Source organism: Panicum virgatum, chromosome 3K (genome assembly GCF_016808335.1).
Source record: "Panicum virgatum strain AP13 chromosome 3K, P.virgatum_v5, whole genome shotgun sequence".
In the NCBI taxonomy this organism is placed as follows: domain Eukaryota; kingdom Viridiplantae; phylum Streptophyta; class Magnoliopsida; order Poales; family Poaceae; genus Panicum; species Panicum virgatum.
The window spans coordinates 61,910,896-61,937,169 of NC_053138.1; the positions used below are offsets into that span (position 1 = coordinate 61,910,896).

Below are 26,274 nucleotides of genomic sequence, written 5' to 3' on the forward strand. Positions count from 1 at the left end.
ATTGGAGCTTAAGATTGTCACATGCTTACGCTAACGAGCTAGGAAGAGAATGGGTTGGGCCACAAACAGCAAAGGTAACAGCACAGAAGCATGCATCGACTGCCACAGGCCCACAGACCGCAGCCCAGCCCAAAAAAAGCAGCGACCAAACAGATTAAGATCTGGTTCGACACAGATCAGATTGACAGATTCAGACTTCGGTTTCCGATCATCCACAATAATGGAGCAGGTGCACCGCGTGGCAAAGTCGCAGGATTACGGCGCCGGCGGAGGAGGAGCCGAGGAGCGTCCATGACATCCACGACGATCTGCTCCGGCTGATCCTCCTCCGCCACGACTCCCCGCTCTGGCTCGTCCGCACGGCGTGGGCCTGCAGGCGGTGGCGCCGCGCCGTGGCCGACGTCGACGGCGGCCGCGCCTTCCTCCGCCTCGCCGCCTCGCTCCGCCCACCCGCCGTCGTCGGGCACTACCACGCGCGCAGCTACCGCCCGATTGTGTTCTTGGCCTCGCCGCCGACGCCGCCCATCGACGGCGGCCGCTTCTCCCTCGATTTCCTCCCCCACGCCAAGGAGGACTGGGAGGTAGCCGACTGCCATAGTGGCATCGTCCTCCTCCGCGAGCTTCGCGGCTCCCCGCCGAACTTCATCGTCTGCGACCTGCTCGCACGCCGGTACCAACGGATCCGCCGTCTCTCGGAAAAGCAGCTCGGCCTCGGCCACGTCTACGCAGCAGACGCCTTCTTGGTCGACGGCGGCGACATCTCCATATCGAACTTCAGGGTGCTGCGTAATTAATACTCTTAATTAATGGTTAAAGTGTCTAGCGTGAACTTCCTGTCATAAACCAAACAGAACCATTACTCCCTCATTGACCACGCTGGCCCACATTCTCAGGGCCCACACGTCACAGAGCCGACCCCACCAAACCCCGCTGGCTTCCAAGCACGCACCCCAGACCATTCGGTGCAGGAGTATAAACCCCGCGGCCCAAACCCTAGCCGCCCGATGCTCTTCGTCCCGCGCCAAGTCGCCCTCGCCGCCGCCTCTTCCTCCTCCCAGCCCCACGCCGCCGCCTCTTCCTCCTCCCAGCCCCACGCCGCCGCCGCCATGGCCAAGGAGGAGGGCAAGAAGGAGAAGAAGAGAAAGAGCAAGAGCAAGGCGGCGGCCAAGGAGACAACCGCCGCCGCGGATGGGAGGGCCGCGGTGGTCGCCTCCGTCGCCGCGTTCCTCGAGGCCGGCGGGTTGACGCGCACGCTCGCCGCCCTCCAATCCGAGGCCGACCTCGAGGTAGCTGCAACCACTGATCCCTCCCCGTATGCTTTTGGTGTTGCCGTTTTGGTGCGCTGTTGCTAAGGCGCCGAATTGGGGGGAATTGCTGGTTCCAGGCAGGTGCTTGGAGGGCGTCGCCGGTGAACTTGGAGGAGTTGGTGGCCAAATTCTTGGACTCGAGGTACTTCAAACATCACCCGAGTGTACATTCTTCATGTCACGTTGCTTCAGTTGGTGAATGGTGGTACATTTTTGGTGTGATTCGATCGATTATTGATGGAAATTTGGTTGTCGCGTGCAGCAATCCCACCCCAGTGGCTGTTTCCGTGGGAAGCGATGAGCAAGGTAGCATCTTTGGTCATAATGCGCTGTTGTTATTGGACATTGATTGTCAGCTTTCTTATTTTTAGTTGGTGCTGACCTGAATTTGCTGGTGCAGATAAAACAACTAATGGTGTAGTGGAAGATGGTGGCAAGAAAAAGAAGAAGGAGAAGAAAACTGATGCAGAGGCCGGCGAAACCGAGAACAAAGTGAATGAGCCTTCTGCTCAGGAAAAGCCTAGTGAAAATGTGGACGGTGGCAAGAAAAAGAAGAAGGAGAAGAAAACTGATGCGGAGGCTGGCGAATCCGAGAACAAAGTGAATGAGCCTTCTGCTCAGGAAAAGCCTACTGAAAATGTGGACGGTGAGGCCAAAGAGAAGAAACAGAAGAAGAAGAAAAAAGATGATTCTTCAGCTGCGAATGCTGGTAGCATTGAAGCAACTGAAACAGTGAAGAATGATGATCAGAAGAAGCCTGATGGCAAGAAGAAAAGCAAGAAGCATGAGAAGGACGTTGATGTTGAAGCTAGGCTGGACAAGGTGGAATTAGCAATAAAAAACAAGTTTGAGGAAGCTGAGAAACTCAATGGGGGCGGTGATAAATCAAAAGAGGAAGAATTGAAAAGTCAGAATGATGATGCTGGCAAGAACAATGGTGCTGTAGAAAAGAAAAAGAAGAAGAAGAAAGACAAATCAGCTTCCGAGAGTGATGCTGTGGAAAGAGTGAAGGCTGATAATGATAAAAAGGGTAAAAAGAAGCGAAAGAAGTCTGACGCTGAAGAAAATGTTCAAGTGGAAGGTAAAGAGGTTGCAGGGAAAGATTCAGCCCCAAAACCAGAGGATGAGAACAAGAGTGGAATAGAGATTGAAGAAGGTGATAATGGAAAGCTGTCAAATGAGAATGCTGTTACTGGCAAAAAACGGAAACTAGAAGAAGTCGATGGAAGCAATCCCCCTTCGACAGCTAAAGAAGATAACACTGCTAACCAGAGCCTAACCAATGGCTTTACCGAGGATAAAACAAACCAGGACAGCAACATAAAACCAAGTAAAAGGCAGAAACATTCATCTGAGGTATGCACTTTCTAATTCTCTGTCATTACCTCATGGGCTCATGGCTTGCTATGTTTATGCTTTGTTTCCTGTAGTGCAGTGACCTACGGAGGTGTTAGCCATAATTTTTTAGATTTTGTTTATGCTTGATGCATCATTTACAACTAGCTTCCTTGGCAACTTGCTTTTGCATACTTGAACTATGTGTCAATAATATGTGATTATTACCGATGTTGTAATGTCCACCAGCATGAATTCACCATGAGGATGTTTAGAAATTCATTACATTTGCTGATGTGAGAAGTCATACCTGAGACTCTGGATCCATAGACACTGTTCTTACTTGTCAGTTTATAGTTTAGGATATATAAATTATTTAGGTAATTCCACCAATGACGCAGTCGCTGATCAAGCTTGTAATGCTCCTGATAATTATCTTATTTGGTCTATTGACAATTTGATATGGTTATTTTGTAATTATAGTTTGATAACAACAGCAGTCTTTTTTGTTCCGAGCAAGTTGAGTATGTAAGCTTTTGGGTTGAATGGCCGGTGCATGCAACTAATATGGTATCAAAGCCAAAGGTCTCGAGTTCGAATCCTGGTTAGCACAATTAAATAAAATAATTGCTGCTCGCTCCTATTCCACGTCTTAGGCCTCACGTGAGGGGGAGTGTTGGAATATAAGTGAATTGCCCACGTCTCTCCATCAGCTTAAGCTTTTGGGTTGAACTGGCCGGTGCATGCAACTCAATAGAGTAGGCTTCATTAGTCCGACAAATGTCAAATTCTGATTATTTTTTTATTCATTTATTGCAGCCTAAAACTGTGAATGCTTTTCAACGGGTGAAGCTTGAGGATGTCAAATTTGCAGATGAGAAACTTCAGGATAACTCTTATTGGGCTAAGGTGCTTTACTGCTTTGTTGATCATGTATTCATGTGTTGAGATATTTTAACATGCCTCAGCTAACTGCTAACCATTTGTGGCCTATCTATCTTTTAGGGTGGTGCAGAAACTGGTTATGGTGCGAAGGCGCAAGAGATCCTTGGTCAAGTCAGAGGAAGGTTGGTACTTCCTGTTCCCTTTGATTTTCCTTTTGAGAGCATTTATTGGATAATGCGTTCCTTTCTGATTCCGTGTTTATTCATCTGTCCTCCTGCAGGGGCTTTCGGCATGAGAAGACCAAGAAGAAGCGTGGAACATACAGGGGCGGGCAAATCGACCTACAAACCCACTCGATCAAGTTTGACAATTCGGATGACGAGTGATTGCTTAGATTCACCAAAGATGGGAGAAGTCTACTGCATTTAGCAGTTAACCATTTTTATGGCCATTACCTGATCAGTCTTGCTGGTTGGAAGAAGTTTGGCGGTGGAGTGGTGCTACGGTGGTAAAGCGGAGGGCACATGATTGTTGCAGTGTTGCTGGTTTTGTTAGGATGGACATCCTGCTAAATACGGAGTATGAGGCATGGAAATTTTGGGTTGGGCTCACTGATGTATCTATCGATTTTGCTACTGCTGATGCGACATAATGTTGCTACTACATGCATATGGTTTATGAGCAACTGCGCGCGCGTTTGATTTGTTATCCTTTCTGAAATGCCTTCCACTTGCATATCTGGCCACACATGCCCGCTTTAAGCCCGGAATGCGTTTTCTTTCTGCTTAAAATGTTGATTTGGTGGCTTAGATTGAAGTTTGTATAGTTTTCACAGATAGGTTAGTTTACACCTTATATGTTTAAAAAAACAGCAATTGAGGCTATGAGCGTAGAAAGAGGAAGCACAGCAGTTTGGTGGTGATTTTTTTCTTCCTTGAACAAGTTGGTGCTGAACTGGAGACGAGGCAATCGTCAGTCATGACATGTTTAACTGGGCCTTGGACTGCAACTACATCTTACACTGGGTAGGCCCATCTAGTACTGGGCTACTAGGCCGACACAGGACACGACTAGCCCATTCCACACAATAGACTCCTGCCTGCCGTGGTCATGGAGGAGAGAGTGTGAGCGTCAGTGTCTGTCTGCCATAGTGCCATGACGACCGTAGCATGCTAGCAGCCTTGGATTGGAGCTACTCTGACCTCATGATGAACGGTCATGATGATCATGGATCTTCATCATCGGTTTTACCCTTGGAATCTTTGATGAATCCGGTCCGTCCATCCAAACGATCCCGGTCAAAAGTCAAAGCTTGTTGGTGATCGGTCCCACTGCTGCTAGCCTAGTAGTACTGCACTGCTGCTAGCCTAGTAGTACTGCACTGCAGCACTCGATCTCAACTATGGTGGTCAAGATCCTGCCAGACGAGAGCCAGGCGCCCAGGCCGGAGGAGGTGTGCCACTGCAGCAACCTATGATGGCCCTAACCTACGCGGCTATGTGATGTGAGGACCTCAGCACATCACCCTTGAAAGGTGAGATCCACATGTCTGATGTCTTGACTTGCTGTGTCCACTGTAGTCATGCCTTTGCATTTGGGTGGCCTTTTTCTTTTTACCTATTTCGTAATAAATCAACACTAACCACCAGCCGCAGCTAGCAGAATTGAATGATGCGATTCATGTTTACGAGTCACCATGGATGGATGGATGGATGGAGGCAGGGATCAGCATATGCCTTCGGTGAAGCAGGACTGTAGGATTAGGATAGGCACGCTTCAGTGCAGAGCTCATGATGCGGGGTGTGACCGGAGGAAGACCGGCCGGCGTCACGTTTTCAGGTCACACATCTTGGCCCGTGAGGGTGTTCCTGTCGTCCTGGCAGGGAAAAGAAAACTTGTTTGTTGTCCCTCTGGTCTCTATGCAATGACTGATGGTTGCTGTCGATGTCTGTTTTATCTTGAAACTGGTTCTGAATCAGCAAGCACATCATGCAGTAACCATGTTATTATCGCCAGTCTCAACTGAGAATCAACATTGATAAAAGAGAGAGAAAAAAAAGAGAGAGCTACAGTAAACTGCTCCTCGTGCTGTCAGCCAGCCACTGCTAGTCTACCACCAGTGAAAACATTCATGGGTCTGCCTGCATTCATATGGAGTCAGAGTCATGGACACAAACTTTTTTTTTGGGTTGTGTTTGGTTTGGGGTGGAAATTTTTTTTACCTTTTTAACCACTAATTAGGGGTAGTAAATGAAGTCTAATTACAAAACCACTTTCACAACCCCGTGTAAATCACGAGACGAATCTAATGGGGTCTTTGACCGTGCGACTAGAGGATGGTTACTGTAGCATTACTGTAGTAAATCTACATTTAGTTACCGTCATTAGATTCGTCTGGAAAAATTACAACCATCTCTGAAAAAATTTTACAAATAAACTTCATTTAGTACTACATGCGAACATTCGTCTTTTTTTATAAATTTGATGTGACATCATCCCAAACACGACCCTTGTGTCACTCCATTCAAATCTGGCAACCACTGTTCTGTTTTTAACATTCATAAGGGTAAAAAAATGAATCTACCAGACTTAGGTCGTGTTTAGTTCGAACGCAAAAAAAATTTGATGGAATTTTACTAATTTAAAGTACTAAATGAAGTATATTTATAAAACTTTTTGCATAGATGGGTTGTAAATCGCGAGACGAATCTAATGATGCTAATTAATTCACGAGTAATAAATAATTAGCGGATGGTTACTGTAGCATCACTGTTGCAAATCATGGATTAAGTAGACTCATTAGATTCGTCTCGCCATTTACAGCCCATCCATGCAAAAAGTTTTGTAAATATACTTAATTTAGTACTTTATACATGTGTTGAAATATTCGATGTGATGTTTTTTTGTGTTTACGGAGTTTATGGAGTGGGAACGGCCTTATCCTATTATACTATTGCGGCTGCCGCCGCCGCCGCCGCCTCACATCACGATTCCACATTTGCTGCTGCAACCCTGCAGCACTAGACGCTGCACTCGCTGCAGCTAGATTGAGTGGGGTTTCCAACATGGGTACTGTACTAAATGAGAGGTGCTGGTACACCTTTTGCAGGCCTTTCGCTTGGATTGCAAGCAAGCCAAAGCAAGAACTGGTAGCTGCCCTGCGTTGCCGCTGCCCCAAAAGTCATGATCACATCCAACATTTGTTAGTACTAGCATTAGCATCAAAGGACACACCTCATACATTAGGGCATGGCAGCTTTGGAATGATCATACTCCTATGTAGCATCCTTAAAAGCATTGCGATGGCATCCTAGATCTACGGCCTGTAAACAATTGATGGTCTTTCTATGCTTCTACTAGCATCATAGGAGAAGAACCATTTGCACACTCTAGTGGCGTTCTGCCACGGTGCCATTTGAAATGTGCAGTTGGCGCCAAAACTTAGCAACCCATGACCTTGAGACATGGACAAATTTGAATTCCCTTGGCAAATCAACAACTCCAAGTTGACAGCATGCACGCTGCTGGAATCTTATCATCCTTGGAGTCAGACTGCAAAGGCAGACAATCAGTGTTAAATTACAGAGACATCTGCATAAGGATGACATCAAGCGTTGGACAATGTGACCTCAAAAACCTAAATCAAAACAACTGTGAGGCTAAACTACATATTGGTGAGGCTAACAAGAAACATCAGGACAAGACACCATGCACAGGGGCCTCAGTGTGTGTGACTTCCAGTTGAAAAACAAAGTGCCCAAGAGACAGAAATGGGTCTGGCGGACTGATGCAGGCAGGGGTGTGGGGTGAGGACATGATGAGCTGATAACTTTACCTTTACCAAACCCTAGAAGAGGATGAAAAAAAAGGTATGGCCTTGCCTTGTGTTTGTGTCCTGAGGAGGAGCAAAACCAATTAACAAAGGTGGATAAGTGTTGTGGTTCCATTGTTTTGTAGGGAGCTCCTTCCTCCTCAACTGTTGTTGGGGTCTGGGCTTTGGAGCCTTCTCTCCCTCCCCTTTCCTCATGGCTTTTTCTTGGGCCTGCAATGCGTGCAAGCGCTCCTGGGGTCTGCTGCTGGATAGGGTAGGGTGGGGGATGAGAGGGAAGATTATATTTGAAAGTTTTTTTTAAAAAATCACATGTTATTCTTGCAATTTGGAGTGAAATTGGCCGAAGTGTCATGGGCTGAATTCTTTTGCGTGGAGACAGGAAACAGTGGCCGTGTTTAGTTCCACGCGCTTTTGCGTTGGAATCTTATTAATTTGAAGTATTAAATAAAGTCTATTTATAAAATTTTTTGCACAGATGAGTTGTAAATCGCGAGACGAATCTAATGATGCTAATGTAGTATCAATGTTGCAAATCATGAATTAAGTAGTCTCATTAAATTCGTCTCGCGATTTACAGCACATCCATACAAAAAATTTTGTAAATATACTTCGTTTAGTATCCCATGCATGTGTCGAAATATTCGATAATGTTTTTTTATTTATGGAGTTTATGGAGTGTGATCTGTCAATATTCATTGACCGAAGAAACTGTGCCGCGACTTGCGCGAGCTGCGAGCACACCATGGCGGCATGGAGCAGTGCAACGTGTGACCACACGTAACATCCGGCGATGGCCGCCGATAGGGTAGGCCACTGTGGAGCTGGCAGCCGGCAGTGGGGAAGAGCTTGAAATCCGAGGAGGGACAGGCCGTAAAGAAGCCGCAGAAATTTGCCGGTTTTGAGTTTTTTTTTGAACGGACGAACGTGCATGGGTTGTTCCGTTCCGTGTGGAGGTGAGCTGAAGCTGCCAAGCCATGCAGGAGGCAACCTTGGGAACGACGATGCAACGGGGTCCATTCCATCGAACAAGGAGCAGAAGAAAAGAAACATGGCCGTGTTTTTTTGTCTACGTATAAAATTTTTGTAAAGGTATCTTATTAATTTGAAGTATTAAATGAAGTCTATTTATAAAACTTTTTCACAGATAAGTTGTAAATCGCAAGACGAATCTAATGATGATAATTAATCCATGATTAGCTGATGATTACTGTAGCATCACTGTTATAAATCATAGATTGAATAGGTTTATTAGATTCGTCTCGCGATTTACAGCCCATCTATATAAAATTTTTTGTAAATAGACTTCATTTACTACTTCATGTGTTAAAATATTCGATGTGATATTTTTTTTACGTTTACAGGGTTTACAAGTAAAGATCTAACATGCTCAAACTGTCAAACAGATTGGGCGGTTTGGACATCACCGTGTTCGGCAGGTTGGAGCTGGAGTGCAGTGAGAGAAAAATAATGTTACTTGGCTGGTGGTTGGAGGTTGGAGCTGGAGTGATGTGAGAGAGGAATATTGTAGCGGCTGGAGGGCTGCAGACCAGCCGAACGCAGTGATGGTTTCTGTCGAATTTCAACTGAATCCTACTGAACCTTTGTCGAGTTTTCATCTCCGTCCCAATCCTACCGAGCCTTCATCAACTAATGGTTCTGTTTGTTCCAGCTTATGGCTGATTTTGAAGATTCCATTTTGAGAGACATCTAAGGGGCCGTTTAGTTACCAAAAATTTTCACCCAAAAATTTTCAACTCCCATTTAAACACATGTACGAAGCACTAAATGTAATTAAATAATAAAATTAATTACACAGTTTGGTTGTACATGACGAGACGAATCTTTTAAGCCTAATTAGTGCATGATTAGCCATAAATGCTACAGTAACCCCACATGTGCTAATGACACGGTCAAAGGTCTCAAAAGATTCGTCTCGTGGTTTCCAAATGAGTTCTGAAATTAGTTTTTTTAATTAATACTCGAAAAACCCTCCCGACATCTGGTCAAACAATCGATGTGACATTTGATCCAAAAATTTTCACAAACTAAACACCCCTAACTTTTAAAATCAGCCAGAAACTGAAACGTCGTATCCAAGATAAGGAGACGAGAAGAAAGTGATGCGGAGAAGAAAGCGCGCGCGCGCGCGCTCGTGCTCTCCCGCCGCACGGCCCGAGCAAAGGGTGTATAGCCACACCGAGGAGCGCGCCCGGTGGTGGTGGCCCGCACTCGATCCCGCACGCCCCGAGCCCCGGCGCCGGCTCCAATGGCGACGTGTTGTGTGTCTCCGTCTCCCTCCCTCCTCTGAATCTGAATATAAAAACTCTCTTCCACGCCCAGCACCTTTGGGAGCTCCCCTTCCCTTCCATTGAGCAAGGACCTCGCCTGCAACCTCTCGCTCACCGGCGCTCCTCCTCCATTTTTCTCCGTTGCTGCTGCTGCTGGAGTTCAGGCTCAGACCTCCCTGGGAGGAGACAAGGAGAGGCGTGCTGAGCGGTGACCACTGACCATGGGGTATGAGAGGATACACAAAGTCCAGGTAATTAACCAACAAGCCATCTGCAGCTTACCGTTGATTGGTTCCATTCCATGGTTTCATCATGTTGCCTGCCTCTGCATGAATGCCCAGTGTAGATTTTAGTAGTACACGCATTGTATAGTCAGTGACACTTGTGCTCCAATCCTAAGCCGTGTTTAGTTCTTTACATGTAAAAATTTTGCTAATTTGAAGTACTAAATTAAATACAGTCTATTTACAATTTTTTTTGGATAGATGAGTTGTAAATCGCGAGACGAATCTAATGATTAATTAATTTATAATTAATTCATAATTAGTGGATGGTTACTGTAGCATCACTGTTGCAAATCATAGATTAAGTAGGCTCATTAGATTCGTCTCGCGATTTACAGCCCATCCATGCAAAAAGTTTTGTAAATAAATTTCATTTAGTACTCCATGCATGTCCCAACATTCGATGTGACGTTTTTTAATGTGTTTATAGGGTTTACGTGTAAAGATCTAAACATGGCCTAAACATTCTACTTAGCCTTTTCATCGCTTGTGTTCTTGCTTCAGTTAGCTTTCTTCATTGGTTTTCCTTAAGCTTGCCAATGTACAACCTTTCTCCATCTCTGCAATGATCATTTTTGGGCCGTGGCTGGGGTTGGGTCGTCAAACAGATGTCAGCAGCAAGTCACAAATTTAGCAGCCATTTACAATGATATTCAGGAGTTACAGTAGCAGTTAAATATACTCCTACATTTACAGCTTTCCATGATTCTCTCTGATCAATTGCTTCCAATGTCTCGGTAACTGCTTGTTTGACCACATAAAGAATTGGCAGTGATTAGTATGGATATTAGCGTCACCTCCTGAGTATTAAAATCCTTGTTCTTGCGCGATCGATCTTGGTGCAGATGGGGGTCATATCTCCAACCAAGCTCAGGATGAAGCTGCTGGGCTCCCATGGCGGCGGCGGCGGCGGCAACAAGGACGAGGCCACTCGCAAGTCGCCGCGGGCGTCGCCGTCGAGGCTCGACGACGCCGACGACGCCGACCACCCCAAGAACAGCCTCCTGGCGCAGGAGCTCGACGAAGGTGAGGTCCTCCGGCGCGTGTAAAAAATCCACCTCCCGCGAGCAACAGCATTGTGAAATTCGCCATGGTCGCCTGCAGAGTACCCCAAGGACCGGTCGGATTCGTCCCGGTCGCGCTCCGACGCCAGCCACGGCAGGGCTGCGCGCAGCGGCGGCGGGAGTGACAGCGGGGCCGAGAACGGCGGCGCCGGCGGCAGCTTCGAGTTCTACAAGGAGGAGAGGGCGGCCCTGCAGCCGCCGGCCGCGGCGGCGGCGGCCGTCTCCGGGCCGTTCTTCCGGCAGTTGCCGTCCAAGTGGAACGACGCGGAGAAGTGGATCGCCGGGCGGCACGTCGTGCACTCCAACCCCATCTTCTCCAAGAAGCCCGCCGCCGCGTCGCCGCACACTCCCACCGCCGCCGCCGGCCGCGTCGCGCCCGAGTCCGCGGCGTCGATGGGCGGCGCCGCCGCTTGTTGCGACAGCCAGAGCTCCCGCGCCGGCGGCGGCAGTGCTGCCGCCAGCGCGCTGACCGAGCTGTCGTCCAAGTCCTCGTCGCCGCCTTCGGTGAGCGGGCCGGCGAGCAAGCCGCCTCACAAGAAGCTCCGTTTCTCATCGGCGCCCGCGCCGCCGGTGTCCGTGTCGATGCGGGACGTCGGGACGGAGATGACGCCGATCGCGAGCCAGGAGCAGTCGCGGAGCGGCACCCCCGCCGGCGCGGCGACGCCGTCGCTCAGCCCGCTCTGCTCGGTGCCGTCCAGCCCGAGGGGCGGCAGCGCGTCGGCCTCCTCCTCCGCGTCAGAGCGGGAGCTCCGGCTCCGGACGCGGCGGGAGATCGCCGCGCTCGGGCTGCAGCTCGGCAAGATGAACATCGCGTCCTGGGCTAGCAAGGAGGAGGGCCTCCTCGCCGCCGCGTCGCCGGAGCATGGCGCTGGAGCCATCGATGAGGAGATGAAGAGGAAGGAGTTCGAAGCGCGCGCCAAGGTCTGGGAAGAGTCCAAGAAGTGTAAACTCGCCTCAAGGTATGAAAAAAGAAAAGAAAAAGGAATTAGGAATTTCATCGGCAACACTTAAATTGCTGCTCGTAAAAAGGGATTTCTTCAAGAACTGTTCGGCATATAAATTTGACCTCTGAATCTTATAACTTGCCTGATGTTGCAGATACCAGAGGAAGGAGGTGAAGATACAGGAGTGGGAGAGCTGCCAGAAATCCAAATTTGAAGCCAAATTGAGGCAGGCTGAGGTCAGTACAAACTTCCTGATTCTGAACTTTTTTCGTTGTCTGAATGAGCCATATTTTGTGTTGCATATTCAACAGCCAAATGGTTAGACATGAAACGGAAACAAAAGAGTTGCATTGTTCATTCATCGATGATGCTGACTGACTGAATTGCGCAAACATTTTTCTGAAACGGTTTCAGGCGCGGGCTGAGCGGATGAAAGCCCGGGCGAAGCAGGACCTGGCCAAGAGCCTGTCCTCCCTGAGCCAGAAGGTGGAGGGCAAGCAGGCGAGGGTGGAGGCTCGCCGGAGCCGGCAGGCGACACGGCTGGCGCGGGAGGTGGAGCGCATCCGCAAGACCGGCCGGGAGCCGTGCAGGCTCCGGCGGTGCTGCACCTGGTTCATGCTGTGATCGGCGTGGGGCTTCCTCTCGTTGCTGCACCTCAACTGAAGCCTGAAGGTCTCAAATGCATGTTTCAGGACAGGAAAATATCATGGCATCAGCTATGTACATGAAACCATCGCCAAATCTATGAAACCGTCGCCAAATCTATCTGAGCCTGTGCTTCTGCACAATGAGCAATCAGTTGTGGTGGTGTCGATGCCATTGCCAACTGCCTTGTGGGTTGTGACATGCTTTCACTGAACTTGGGGCTGCAGCCTGCAGCTAGCTGATCAATCTAGAACGGATGTGTTCAGGTTTCTTCGGAAAAAAAGGAACTGATGTGTTAAAATAGGATCTTGTTTTAACCGCTCAGCATTACAGAGCAAGAGAAACCACTGGGCCCAGTTTGTTGCCAACAAGGATGTTGGCAGGCAGGAGCCTAATAACGTTATTAGCTACGTGGCCTATGGCCGGATCCTATTTAAGTATTCATGCGCAGAGGTAGAATCGTGATTTAGTATAACCCACCTCAAGTCATGCAAGCAGACATGAAACTAGGCAAATTAAAACAGGCCGATGCCAACAGACTCCTGCTTGGGAGCATAGCATGGCACGGTGTGGTGAACACCGAACAGTGTCAGTGATACTACAGCTTTTAGGTTAATCTTCTTTCTTGATTTAGTTGAATCTTCCCTGCCTGTTCGAAGCACACCCTGTGGCTGCTCTAAGAGGCTGTCCTGACTCGAGTGGTGCCGCATCTGGGTCCGTTCTGTTATCAGCATCAGCCCCAGAATTCAGAGTTCAGACTTCAGATTGTAGCTGGCTCGTGTTAGTATTGATCTCTGCCAGTTGGCCCAACGGCAAACTGGGCCCTTGACTCGCGTCCTAATTGGGGACGCCCAGCTCAATATGACTGGTGGGTCCCCGTCGCGCAGCGCCATAAAAAAGAGAGTGGTGGGGACTACGACACACCATACGAGGATCGCCGCTGCCCAGTTTCCCCACCGAAAACCCTAGTCGCGACCCGATCTTTGCGAGGCGCTGAAGCGACGGGAAGCCCGCCGCCCCTGCACCACGCCGGCACTGCCACCACGACGCATCTACACCGCCCGTCGCTGCCCTAGCGCAGAAAAGACAGTAACCTCTCGATCTACTCCTAGTCGATTTAAAGTTTTTAACAATGGTACCAGAGCCGATCTAGTGTGTAGATCGAATGGGAAAAAGAATCCGGTCACGAATTGACAGAGAAAGACTAAAAGAAAGAATGGATTCGATCTGCTTCAAATCGGATCGAGAGCAACCCTAACGCTAACCAAATCGGATGGGAAAAGAACAAAGGAAAAGGGCGGCACGGCTTACCTGGGTCACGCCGCCGGCGCCACCGCCGGCCGTCGCCGTGTGTGAAGAACACGAACCGCCGCCGTGCAGGAGCAACCGCTCACCGTCGCGTAGCGCGCGTGCGTAGGCCAGGACACAGAGCGCCGACGCAAAACCACACGACGGCGGCGCGCCCTCCCTCGCAGGGGACACACACGCCAGTGTGGGGATACGCGGCGGCGCCACCACCCCTTGCTGTTGGTGCCTTCTCTCCTCGGTGCTGAGCTCCGAGTACAGCAGGGGGAGAAAGAAAGAGGAAAGGAAAGCCCAGGCTTGCGCGCCGCGATGGCATGGCCATGGCGTGGCGGCTGGACCTGGCGGCGCGACGGCGAGAGAGCAGCCGGCATCGCCGGTCGGGCTAAGGAAGGGGAGGAGAGGAATGATGCTAGGGTTTTTTGGGGAATCGGCCGGCGCCGTTTTTTGTCTCCGCGAAATCGACGGGCAACCATTGGATCGGAATCGACGGTGAGGATCAATGCGCCGAGACTGCTCAGTTGCTGGGCCGCGCGCGCGATGCGCTGCAGATGGGCCGCCGGCCCAGGTAGGTGCCAACCGGGCCGAGCGCAGACAGGGCCGCGCGCGAACAAAGGCCGCAGGCCGGTTGCCTTAGCCGGGCCTGTTTGCACTGTTGCGCGGTGCCAGATGTACAGTGAAGTTTGAGAATTATTCTCATTCTTTTCAGAAAGACCTTTACGATAAGTTTTGTATAGTTCCATCTCCATTCAGTCTTGAACCAATGGGATAAATTGTTTAGGGATTAAATGAGTGCAAAGTAAAAGTTTCATCTTTGATTTAAATTAGGACCAACAAAACAATTTAAATAGAGGCGAAGAAAGAAATTGGTTTGAAGTTAATTATGGTATTGTTATTTTCTGACCAACATTGATGATAACAATATTATAATTTCATTATGATTTTAAGTTCAATATTAAATCTTTGACTTTTTTGCATCAAAGTGATCAATTTTTCAGAGAAGAGAGAAAGACAAAGAAAAGCTTATGAAAGAAAGAAAAATTCTCCGCTGTAATAAAGAAAGATAGACTCGGATGAGTTTTTCCATGTGGGAAAAAGGAGCCTTTAAATTTAAGGTTAAGAAAAGCTTCCGCTGTTGTATGTCAAAGAAAAGATGTTTTGGCACCATTTTGCCATTGTAAGTGTCAAGTTGAGCATTAGTTTGCTTTTAAAAGAAAAGAAATTTAAAGTTTATTATGATGTTGTCATTTTCTGACCAAAGTTGATGATGACAATATTATAATTTTTATTCTAGTTATGTGTTCTATTTATGCCCAACGGTGATATAGAATTGAAAATAAAGGAAAGTATATTTTAATTTTGACCAACGTTAAATTAAGACATACAATTCTTCCCAAGTAGAGAGAAATTAACAGACAAAAGTTGATTTCGATCAACGCTACAGATAATGTTTTGAGGTTACTCAACTGTATAGTTGAGGTTAAAAAAGAAAAGTGCTTGTTCCATTCTGACTTTTAGTTGATATGGAAAAGAGATGCAACTGTTTTCAAAAAGTTTTTGGTTTGTCTCACTAAAGTTTTACGGATATTGTAATTTTCTAATTTTCTAATTAAATTGGAATCAACGGGAAAATTTAATCAGAAAAGAAAGTATATGTGCATGTTTTAGTCATTGTGACCCAAGTTTTATCACTATATTATGTTTTTCCCCTTGTCCTTCAACAGTAAAGATAATGGTTGAAATGAGTTTGATACATGTCTAATTTGACCAATGTTGAATTAAACATGTGTTGCAAATGCCTTTGAAGTTTTATACCGCATGTCAGAAAAGTTTTTGGCACTTATGTCACTTATATCCTGCATGACAAGAAAAGTTGTGATGGCTCATGTGCTACTTGAGTATCACATAAAAGTAAAGAAGTCTGGGGGAGCTTTTAAAGTTATCCCAGCAATTCTCATGCACGTGGCATGTTGGATAGTGACTTGAAAAGAATCGAAGGACAAAAAGAAAGTTGTATGCGAACCAAGATTGCAAGCATGACTTGCAAAAGTATAGCAACATGAAGAACTTATGAGTTCTTGAAAGTGCAACAAATGAAGAATTCTGAGGAGCTCTTGAAAAGAAACGTGAAAATCGTACTCCCATTGTTTTGCATGACTTGATCATGTGAATAAACAAGTAATGGAAGGCTCCTCATTCACAGTGTTAGAAATAGTTTCGAAATTATGGCAATAAAGTTTATGCCATATTTCGAGGGGGAGAAATATTAGAAAGATAAGAAAGATTAAGATTTATAAAGAGAAATTTTCCTCAAAGTTAAAGCAAGGACTATTGAAATGAATATGACCGAAAAGAGAGTACAACGGTCATAACATTGATACCCCAACCATAAAAACAAGCGAGATTTTTGGAGTTTTTTCAGCTCCAAATAGGAAGAAAAGAAAGTTGAGCCTCAAAGCAACCGAAAGAAAAAGTGGTGCTTAAAGCACCTTATGAGGCTTGTAAAGAACAAACCCAAATAAAAGCTTGAAGATATTCCATCTTTACAAAGATGGGATAATCTGGGGGAGTAAAGTATGCCAAGAATTAAGGTTTGAAGAGAAGTTGTACCGTATGTTTACTCCTATGACTCAAGCCCAATAATTGCTTCAACATATGTTTTGGCGTTGTATGAATGGCAGAAATTGAGGTGTCTCATTCATCGAGGTGGCAAGAAGCCATAAAAGATATCATAAGACCTAGAAGTTTTAAATTTGTTTTGGAACATAGAATAAGTTCCTAACGGAGCCAAGATAGTATGCTATAATGGGTCTACAAGATTAAATGTGACTTCAAAAGGAACATGGAAAGTCGCTAAGCACGACTTGTGGCCAAAAAAATTATGCAAAGAAAAAGAATAAGTTCTAACGAGACATTTTGTACAATCTCAAGAAAGGATTCTTTTAGAATCATAGTGACATTGGTGCATACTACTTTTAGAATTGCATCAGATGGATGTTGGAGAAATATCTTCCAATGAAGATTTGTACGAAAAAGTATATATATATGACATAACCAAATGATTTTTGTTGTGGAAAGAAAAGAACATCAGAATATTGGTATCTAAAGTTTTATGAGAACAAAGAAAGTTTTGGATTTTATGTAAAGGTCAAGATGACAAATTGCAAATATGCAGAGTTCAAAGTTGGAAAATTCCTTTTCCCACAACGTTCAAAGAAGGTTATTTTGACCTCTAGTTTTGAAAAGAATAATCTCGGTGAAGAGTCATTCGCTCTAGGAAAGGAAATTCACTGGGATAAAAGAAAAGGGGGTATCAGGACTATCGCAGAGAGCATACTTAGAAAAGAGTTCTAAAGATATATAGTATGCATGCGAGTAAGCCTACGCTTGTTCTATTGTCAAGGGTAATAGTTTTGGAATTTTCAGGATTCCAGGAACCGTTATATGATCGATCAAAAGAATAAGGTTCCGTGTGCTTCAGCTGTTGGAAACTAAATTAGTGCTTAAAAGAATTTACCCTGACATAACGCAAGTATCCGGGATATTTTGGCAGAAGTCCAGTCCAGCAATAGATCACTGGAATGGAGTTATAGAATGTTTTGCAATTTTGCAAAGTATTGTCAGCCTCATGCTAAGTAAGAAAGGAACATGTACTATCAAAAGATTGTGAGTAAAAAGAATTAAGTTTTGACGAGATGTTTAGTGAAGCCCACAGTAGTAGCTAACACTCGCGCTTGGAGTTTTATTGTGGAAAAGCTCCAAAAGCAAAATAGTTATGATATCGTGGATCGTGTACCCAAAGTTTAGCATGATATGAGGCTACGGACATGCAAAATGGTTGAGGAAACCTTTACCCGGAATTGATAATGGTAGACAACAGCAATATACCATTCGAATATTTTCACTCCTATGGCAACATGTCAAGTGTGCTGCCAAACACTTTGATGGTGAGTTATATGTTGCAAAGGAGAAAATTCAGAATCATATGAAAGCATTGAGCATCAAAGTATCAAGCAAGTGCTTGCGAATCCGCTTAACAAAGGCCTACCACCCAAGTCGACATGGGTTTTACGGAAGGCCTATGATTTCTGAATTAGGGTCCGTTTAGTTCCCAAAAATTTTCACCCAAAAATTTTCACCTCCCCTTTAAACACATGTATGAAGCACTAAATATAATTAAATAACAAAACTAATTACACAGTTTGGATGTACACGACGAGACGAATCTTTTAAGCCTAATTATTGTATGATTAGCCATAAGTGCTACAGTAACCCACATGTTCTAATGATGCGGTCAAAGGCCTCAAAAGATTCGTCTTGCGGTTTCCAAGTGAGTTGTGAAATTAGTTTTTTAATTAGTGTCCGAAAAGCCCTCCCGACATCTGGTCAAACAGTCGATTTGACATCCAAAAATTTTCGCACAGGGAACTAAACGGCCCCTTACTAAAGGGTCCAAAGAAAGTTTAAGGTCTTTGTTTCAATACAGAAAGGTATATTGTGGTTGTTAATCTGACGGTAACTAATAACAGTCATGACGATGCACGCCCTACGTACTGATCTGCACTGAGATGAGAACCAAGAGCAAAGCAAGCAAAGAGTATGTAAAAAGGTTTACGTCAAGGTATAAAGTTTTAAAAGTATAAGGTGAGATCAAGGGGGAGAATGTTAGTATTGATCTTCGCTAGTTGGCCCAACGGCAAACTGGACCCTTGACTCGCGTCCTAATCGGGAACGCCCAGCTCAACACGACTGGTGGGCCCCCGTCGCGCAACGCCATACAAAAGAGAGTGGTGGGGACTACGGCACACCATACGAGGTTCGCCGCCGCCCAGTTTCCCCACCAAAAATCTAGTCGCAACCCGATCTTTGCGAGGCGCTGAAGCGACGGGAAGCCCGCCGCCCCTGCACCACTCCGGCACCGCCACCACGACGCATCTACACCGCCCGTCGCTGTCCTAGCGCAGAAAGGACAGTAACCTCTCAATCTACTCCTAGTCGATTCAAAGTTTTTAACAGCTCGAGCCCGAGTCTGGGCGAGAGCTTCAGAGAACAGTCATTAGAAGATCGATATCGTGAGCTTTACATGAACAACAAGGTTTATCGCAGGGTGCTGCTGCAAGTTGTGAGAAATGTGGCCTCAATGTTTTTCAATCCAAGCAATAGTAGAAAATTCTCTCTTCAGCTGTTAAGATGAGCCAATGGCCATGTAAGACCCCTAATGATTTGATTTGATTTGAACTGTAAACTCCTTGAATCATCAGGACGGTGTGGGCCAATCAATGAAAATTCTCAAGAATGTAGAACTGTTAAGATGAGTCCAACTTTCTTAATGGCACCACATGGATCTAATAAAGATGCAATGACCCACCAAAAAAGGGTACCTGTCTCCTACGCTACACCCTGATTCTATGGTTTCGTGATTTAGACTAGGCACAAAACCAACAGCCTCCATAAACCATGCAAATTGGCATGAATCCCGGCAGATTAACAGGTCAAACCCTACAGGTCACCGGCTAGTACTGATTCATAAAGAAGGCAAAAAATTTGACTTGGTTGACATGCAGAAAGTTCAAACAACCGCAATTTGAGGGGGGAATTGAGGAAGGAGACAAGTTTGAATGGTTTAGGCTCCACATGGAACCATCAGTTTTAGATATATGTATATATAGCTGCAGGACTAGGTCACCTCGACAGTGAGTGCCTGCATTCATACTTCCATAGAGCAATTCTTGCCTGCCATCTAGAGCTTAGGCTAGGGCTATCACATAGCTACACCGGCTATTGTACAACATGTTCGTTACCATAGTGATACAATGGATCATCTAGCTATATTAACGACTAGGTTATTCCTCACGAATGGGACTAGAGAGAAGATCACAAGAAATGCAATGACTTGTGGATGGCAATCCTGCAGTGCTGAATTGCTGGTTTGGTTCGGATTCCGGTCTTCATCTCAGTAGTCCAGGGGTACCACAGGTGCAATGCTGCCGGTGAGGTTCTGCATGTCGTGGCTTGCAGAATAGTCATCGCAGGCATTGCCCTGTAGCATCGTCGCTCCAGGTGTTGACAGAAGGCCGTCCCCGCCACGGACCATCTGCTGAACGTCTTGTGGTGAGAGGATCTTTATGCACCACACGCTATTCACAAACTCCCTGGAAAATGTGCATCCAAAGATCATTGTTACTTGAATGAAAATTCAGACAGAATGAATTCATGTGTCCCGAAGAGGAGCATAGTTCTGGATGCACATACTGCCACGGGTCGTCGCCGACGAGAAGAATGTCATTTTCCCGGTCGACGAATACAAGCTGCCAGCCTGATCTTACAGGGTCCTCCAGTTGGCCTTCAAGACCAAATAATCGCTCCAGCTCGCTACGTAACTCATAGTAGCTGCTGAATCTGGTAATATCGAGCGATCTCCCGAGGGACCCTGATTTGTAAACCTAGGGTGGAAATAAAAAGGCAACAGAAGTTGTCAAAAGGATGAGTGCTAATCCAAGCATCTAATGCTCATTCTCAAATACAGAACTTTAACATGTAATTGACTGCTTGGCTACCATCAACCCATTAAAAATGGTCTGACTCCACAAAGTAAGTCTATTGCAGCTACCTACTTCAGAACCTCTCTTATCAATTTAAAGGAATATCAAGCAAGTAGGAACCACATACCTTCACAAAGGTTCCACCTTGTGATGGGTTCACACCACAAACATCATTGAGAGAATTAAATGTTCCTGATTCACCCAAACAACTGGAAGTTGCTAAGGAGTTTTCAGGTAGCAAATTCACATCACTATATCTCAATGAAGCTATGGTTATCGCATCAGTTCCACTGCCAACACCATCACCCCTGACAGTTGTCATGCCATCATGGATTGCAAATGATGAAGAAAGCAGGTGACTCTGAGCATTTGTACTAAGTGCCTGAGCACTAGAACCGTCTCTTGCTGATAGTGGTGCCAAGGTGCCAGAAATGTGAGATACATTACTCTGGTGACTCACTTTCTCAAGCTTGTGCTGCACAGATTGAGCTTCAAGATTAGCAAGGGGTTCCACAGCCAACCTTTTTGAAGGCCATCCCTCTGATGCCATTGATTGGCCGCTTCGAGGCAGATTAAGAAGGTTTGAGGCTTCTTGGCTTGAAAAGTTATGAAAACTGTTATGAAGATGCAGACCTGGACCACTGTTCCCTTCAAATATGTTCTGCTGGTAGAACGAGGACCCAGGAAGCAAAGAAGACTGTGATTGAGAAGCAGAAACAGCCTCGGACATGCTAGAAGCTACATTGGTAATATCATGACAACTAGATGAGAGGCGCTGTTGCATGTCCTGATGAGATTGTTGTTGCAGAACTTGCTGTGTTTGCTGCTGCGGTGGTGGCTCCTGCTGCTTTTGCAGCTGCAGCTGCTGCAGCTGACTTTGAATGAACCCAGAGTTTCCTGTGTTCTGACAATAGCCTTGCTGCACAGCTTGCAGGGCTGACTGCTGGGATTGGAATTGCATCTGCTGTAGAACAGGATTTCCATACAGAGGATCTAACCCACCATTCAAATTTTGAGTCTGTTGGGCTGCCAGGAGAGAAGATGTCTGCTTCAAATGATCCCCACCTCTAATTTCTTCCAGTGCGGCAGCAGCCATCTGCTGGTAAGTATCTGGCTTCAGACCCAGCAATGGATAATCTATTCTTGGCTGAAGCCATGGTGACACTCCAAGTCCCTGGAAGTTCAAAGACTGGGACCCTCTGCTTCCATCTCGAAGCCACATGAGAGAAGAATAACGAGCAAACTCATCACTCCTCCCGCCTGCATATACAAAGAGAAATGGTTAAGAGAAAAGACTGAAAGGAATTGTTACAATGAGTATTAGTCTTCTGGTCAACAATCAGTCTACCATTGAACATGGGTAGTCCTGAAGCCCACGGACGCTTAAGTCTTAATGGAAAGGCAGTAGGGTACATCGGAAAGGTTGTCAATGGCTCAATCTCCCAGAGTGAAACCCTTGGTTGCTTATCACCAGCTGTAGATTCATCCCAACCAACCTAAAGTATCACACCCAAAGGGGAAGGAACCATCATTAAAATGCAAAACTGTTCTCACAAAGGGAAACATAAAGCATGCAACAGAAGATTGGCAGAGAAAGCTGAACAATTAGAAATTGAACTTAACATTATAATGACAATGCTTTTCTAATGACAGTTTTCAAAAGAATTCACCTTCACAGAACGCCAGTGTGAGTTTGGCCATCGCTCCGAGTCAAGATCGCTTATGCCTGTGATCGTACCCATGTATCTGAAAAAAGAGGCAACCATAAGATGTGCATTGTTTTCAACTTTTGATGCTATGTACCCAGTTTCAACTCACCGTCTGACACTTGATTCCTCTGTCTCAAAAAGCATTCGAAATCGCATTCCAACAGACACACGTGTGTGGTAAACAACTTTCACATACTTAGCCAGTGGAATGACAAACTCAGAAGGGCTAGCCCTGACAAAAGATGACCATGTTAATTAACTGCAGAAGCAAAGTGAGCAAGTATAATATGGTGAGATTGTAGTATACATACCGAAGATTGTAGAAAATAGTGAAACGACTGTTTGTGGCCGCAGCATGAGCTGCTGCTGCAAGAAGACCAATATGCATGCTATCACTTGATAGCACAGATGAGGGCATAACAGTCTGTGGACGATTTGCACGACGAATTCCCAAAAGAAGTTGGTTATTGTCGTTCCTGGTTGAAAAACAAAAAGGTTTCACCACATCAGCAACATGTGCAACCTCTAGGACTTTCAGAAGCAGAAGGATGGAATACAGTTAAAAAATTAAATTTATAAAATACCAGATAAATATGATAGAATCCCCTGCAACTAGTCTTTTTGCGCTTACAAATACACTCCAACCTGTCGTCAGGAGATGCCTTTTAGGCTGACCTGCACAACACATGCAAGGGCCAAAACATTGCCCAATTAAGATATAAAAAGAACAACCAAGGCATCCCAAAATAGAAGTCGAAGTACCAACAACTTTACACAGATAAAGGAGGTAATGAAATATTATCAACACAGCGTTTTCCAGATAAACTATATAACCTAACTACCTAAGCCAAACAGCACTAGTCTTGATGGCAAAAAGATGGACAATTTAGATGTGTAACCTGTGGAAGCTACTCATGCACAGTACACATATTCACACTTTCTTATTGATAAGTAAAGTTCCATTCCATTTGTTCAATAATCAAAGTCAACCATAACCATCTCTACATCTTCTACCATAGTTTAAGTACATACCACGAAAAATGTGGCGAAATTTCCATTCGTTGTCATGCAGATCTCTTGCAATCAGCTCCTGCACTGGAGGCTGCTGTGAAAAATCCTGCAGGTGCTCAAATAAATTAGTTCTTTTCTCAATAGAACACCACAAAATCATTCTTACATATCTATCAAGCTTAAAGCAACTAAATTTCCAGTTAAATACTTCAAGAAACAAACCAATGGGGGGAAGACTTTCTCAGCTGCTCGGCGTGGAACAGAGAATCCACCATGGGTACTTGTGTCACTTGCAGTCAATGTCTTGCAGAAGTAATTAGTTGGCTGCTTGCTGCCAGCACCCAATTCAATCGGAAGAAAAGGTTCCTTTTGCTCCTCCTGCCCATGGAATCACTTGATGAATTTATAGCCATTGTAATACCTTTTGAAAGAACCTTCCAAGAGAAATCAGATTACGAGTTAACAGCTAAGTGGACATTGGTAAAATACCGGGCTCAATGGTTGCAGTGTCATTTGGGCATAAACTTCCTCAGTCTCCACATCAGCCTGCATTAGCAATTTAGCACAAAGAAATTAACTCATAATTCTTCTTAAAACACTACATGATGGTCCAAGTTCGAACTCACATGCATGGTGACATTATGAAGCTGGCAGATTAATTGCGGAGGTAGATTTGGGTAGTTTGGGATCTGAGCATCAACTTCTTTATTAGTTGATGCAGCAACCTGCATGAAAATAAAAACAATCGAAAGAACCTCTTAAGCACAAAGGCACAAGCATAAGTGATTCTCTACAAATGATTTCACCAACGCGTACAAAACTACATTTACTTAAAAAACTTCAAAGGGAGACAATCCTAAGAAAAAAAAGTTGATTATTGAAATAATGATATCATCAACCTGCACTGAACTAAATTTACTTATAAAACAACTTCAAAGGGAAACAATCTTAAAAAAGTTGATTATTTGAATAATGATATATTTATATATATAGTTGGGCAAAATAGTTTTTCGTGGAACCTTCATTGGTATTTTGTTTAGTCAATCCATTTGGTAGACGATGAGAAGAACTAGGAAGGTACCAACACAAGTGATTCTTTTTATTACTTGTTTGCAAAACCTGAAGTCAACAAACTCGGCCATGCCTAGTTTATTCCAAGATACTGCTGCACAAACTAAATGGCCGACCTGCTCACTATGGCCCTGAGGAAAGTAGACGACCCGGCTCCCAACCATAGGCAAGGACACAAGGGGCCCAGCGCATGCATGCCACAACTCGGAGTTCAGACACCTTTGTTCCCCTGCAAAATGCCAAACAAACATGAGCGGAACAGCAAGCAACCAGAAAGCAGAGTTCATGTGAAGCTACTATCTGTACTTGGCTACAAACAAGTGGAGGTTCAGTGAATGTCAGTAATACTAGAACATGTGAAGCCGAGCAATGCAAGAACCTTTTCGTTGTGCAAATCAGCAAAGAAGATGAATGGATGTATAATGCACAAACAATTTTGCTAATTTGTTTGGAAACATCAACCCACAATGCACAATGCACAATAGCAACATTGCACAATCCAATAAACAATGCAGCCAGTGATGCAAGATGAGAAGTTCTGAACTGAATCAGTGCTGAAATTGTGATTCGAGACATACCGTCACTCTCCGGCGATGGTTCCGCCATCTTGGACGGGGAGAGGTTCATCTCCACCACCAATACGGCCCAGAACAAGAACACCTAGCTCCGCCGCACCGGAGGACGACTGAATGTCCTCCTTAGCAGCTCACCATGATCCCAACAGCAATGGCAACCTGCTTCCCTCGCGCCCAGAACATCACTTCCTCTGCTGTTGGCTGCTGCTGCCTCGTCCCAGTTGCTGCCCTTCCCTCGGAGCAGCAGCCACCTCCGTCTGCAGAAACCACTACCCGAACCCTGGACTATCACGGCAAACACGAGCCACTGCTGACCTCATCGCCCCGGAATCCACAGCTGAGCTCCCTCGCCAACCACGCCTTAGAGCTCCAACCTTTCCCCAAAGAACCGACGAAAAGAGCCGAAATGAGCACGGCCTGATCCAAGAAGCTGGCTTTTGGACAGCCGACGGAGCAAACACGCGGAGAAACCGAGGCACGCCGCCGGCCCCGAGCTCATCAGATCAAGAAGCAGTCGCAGACCGCACCTCCTCCAGCTTAGCTCCGCGAGCTCGCGCCACCGGGAGACCACCGCAGCTCGCCGCCGGGACCGCCTGGAATCCCCAATGCACGCGCGGCGGGGCCCTCCAGACCAAGCCGGCGCGCCCTAAACCCCCGCCACCAGCAGCGCCGCTCCGCCGCCGCAAGCCCGCAAGGCACCCCCCGCGAGCACGGTAACCCGCCGCCGAGCTCAGGGGACCTCCGGCCTCGCCGGCAGCGCGCGGTCACCCCCGGCTCGGAGCACCGTGCGGGCCCCCATTCGCCACCGGCGGCCGAATCGGGCGGCGCGACCACCAGGCCGGAGCTGAACGAAGCGGCGGGATGCGCCTGGGCGTGGGCTGACGGCGAACCCTAGAGGGGGCCTAGGCCGCCATGGCTGGATCGAGGAGCGGGGGAGTGGAGTGGTGTGGGTGCGGTGCTTCTTCCTTTCGTTCCCCTTTTTTTTTTTCCTTCGGTTTATGGGGAAGCCAAGAATAGGAAGAGAGGAGCTTCTTGGAGACAGTAAAAAAATATCTCAAAAAGGGTAATTTTATATCTTGCGCTTTACCCCACTTTAAAAAAATTGGATTTGTTATGTGGCTTTGAAGATTTTGACTGGGTTTAGACCTTAAAATACCTAGATCTATTTGTTAAAATATTTTAGAGCCAACCTGCTGCTGCAAGTGGATGCTTAATATATGTGTACGACAATACTGCGATTGTAGTCTTTCTCGTATTTTCAGTGGTGGGTTGCTTTCTTTTGATCGTGACGACTGTCAACCTCAAGTAAAATACAGTATGCGCCACCGATTCATCAGGAGAGAAAAAAAAAGTAACTACACACATAAAAAGCATATTCGAGGATTTAAACCATTAGAACTAGGGGTTGGCATTGGAAATTCAGCATTCTTGCACGCAACCGGCACAAATAATTTACCAAGTGTGAAACGAGATGGAAATT

The 26,274-nt window shown here is 46.0% G+C and overlaps 3 protein-coding genes across 5 annotated transcripts; 2 read left to right on the forward strand and 1 right to left on the reverse strand.

Moving 5' to 3' along the window:
* Positions 1-957: 957 nt before the first annotated feature.
* Positions 958-4,240, forward strand: LOC120700125 (suppressor protein SRP40-like). Its single transcript, XM_039984314.1, has 7 exons — positions 958-1,286; positions 1,385-1,449; positions 1,570-1,613; positions 1,708-2,663; positions 3,462-3,551; positions 3,648-3,709; positions 3,808-4,240. The coding sequence occupies exons 1-7, from the start codon at positions 1,005-1,007 to the stop codon at positions 3,911-3,913; spliced, it is 1,605 nt and encodes a 534-aa protein (XP_039840248.1). The 5' UTR covers positions 958-1,004; the 3' UTR covers positions 3,914-4,240.
* Positions 4,241-9,539: 5,299 nt separating this feature from the next.
* Positions 9,540-12,751, forward strand: LOC120700126 (putative lysozyme-like protein). 2 transcript variants are annotated; one of them, XM_039984315.1, is made up of 5 exons: positions 9,540-9,898; positions 10,777-10,957; positions 11,036-11,954; positions 12,094-12,175; positions 12,354-12,751. In XM_039984315.1, the coding sequence occupies exons 1-5, from the start codon at positions 9,869-9,871 to the stop codon at positions 12,561-12,563; spliced, it is 1,422 nt and encodes a 473-aa protein (XP_039840249.1). In that variant the 5' UTR covers positions 9,540-9,868; the 3' UTR covers positions 12,564-12,751. The 2 variants fall into 2 exon arrangements, with proteins under 2 accessions (XP_039840249.1, XP_039840250.1); XM_039984316.1 differs by lacking the exon at positions 9,540-9,898 and adding an exon at positions 10,373-10,668.
* Positions 12,752-19,469: 6,718 nt separating this feature from the next.
* On the reverse strand, positions 19,470-25,784 carry LOC120700127 (auxin response factor 25-like). 2 transcript variants are annotated; one of them, XM_039984317.1, is made up of 14 exons: positions 24,798-25,784; positions 24,255-24,448; positions 23,775-23,873; positions 23,638-23,694; positions 23,371-23,526; positions 23,170-23,254; positions 22,722-22,812; positions 22,449-22,613; positions 22,247-22,369; positions 22,099-22,174; positions 21,777-21,924; positions 20,556-21,688; positions 20,139-20,329; positions 19,470-20,038 (listed from the first exon to the last, which is right to left on the reverse strand). In XM_039984317.1, exons 1-14 carry the CDS (start codon positions 24,844-24,846, stop codon positions 19,840-19,842), a joined length of 2,766 nt encoding a protein of 921 aa, XP_039840251.1. In that variant the 5' UTR covers positions 24,847-25,784; the 3' UTR covers positions 19,470-19,839. The 2 variants fall into 2 exon arrangements, with proteins under 2 accessions (XP_039840251.1, XP_039840252.1); XM_039984318.1 differs by having other exon boundaries at positions 24,336-24,448; positions 24,798-24,878.
* Between the last annotated feature and the right edge of the window lie 490 nt (positions 25,785-26,274).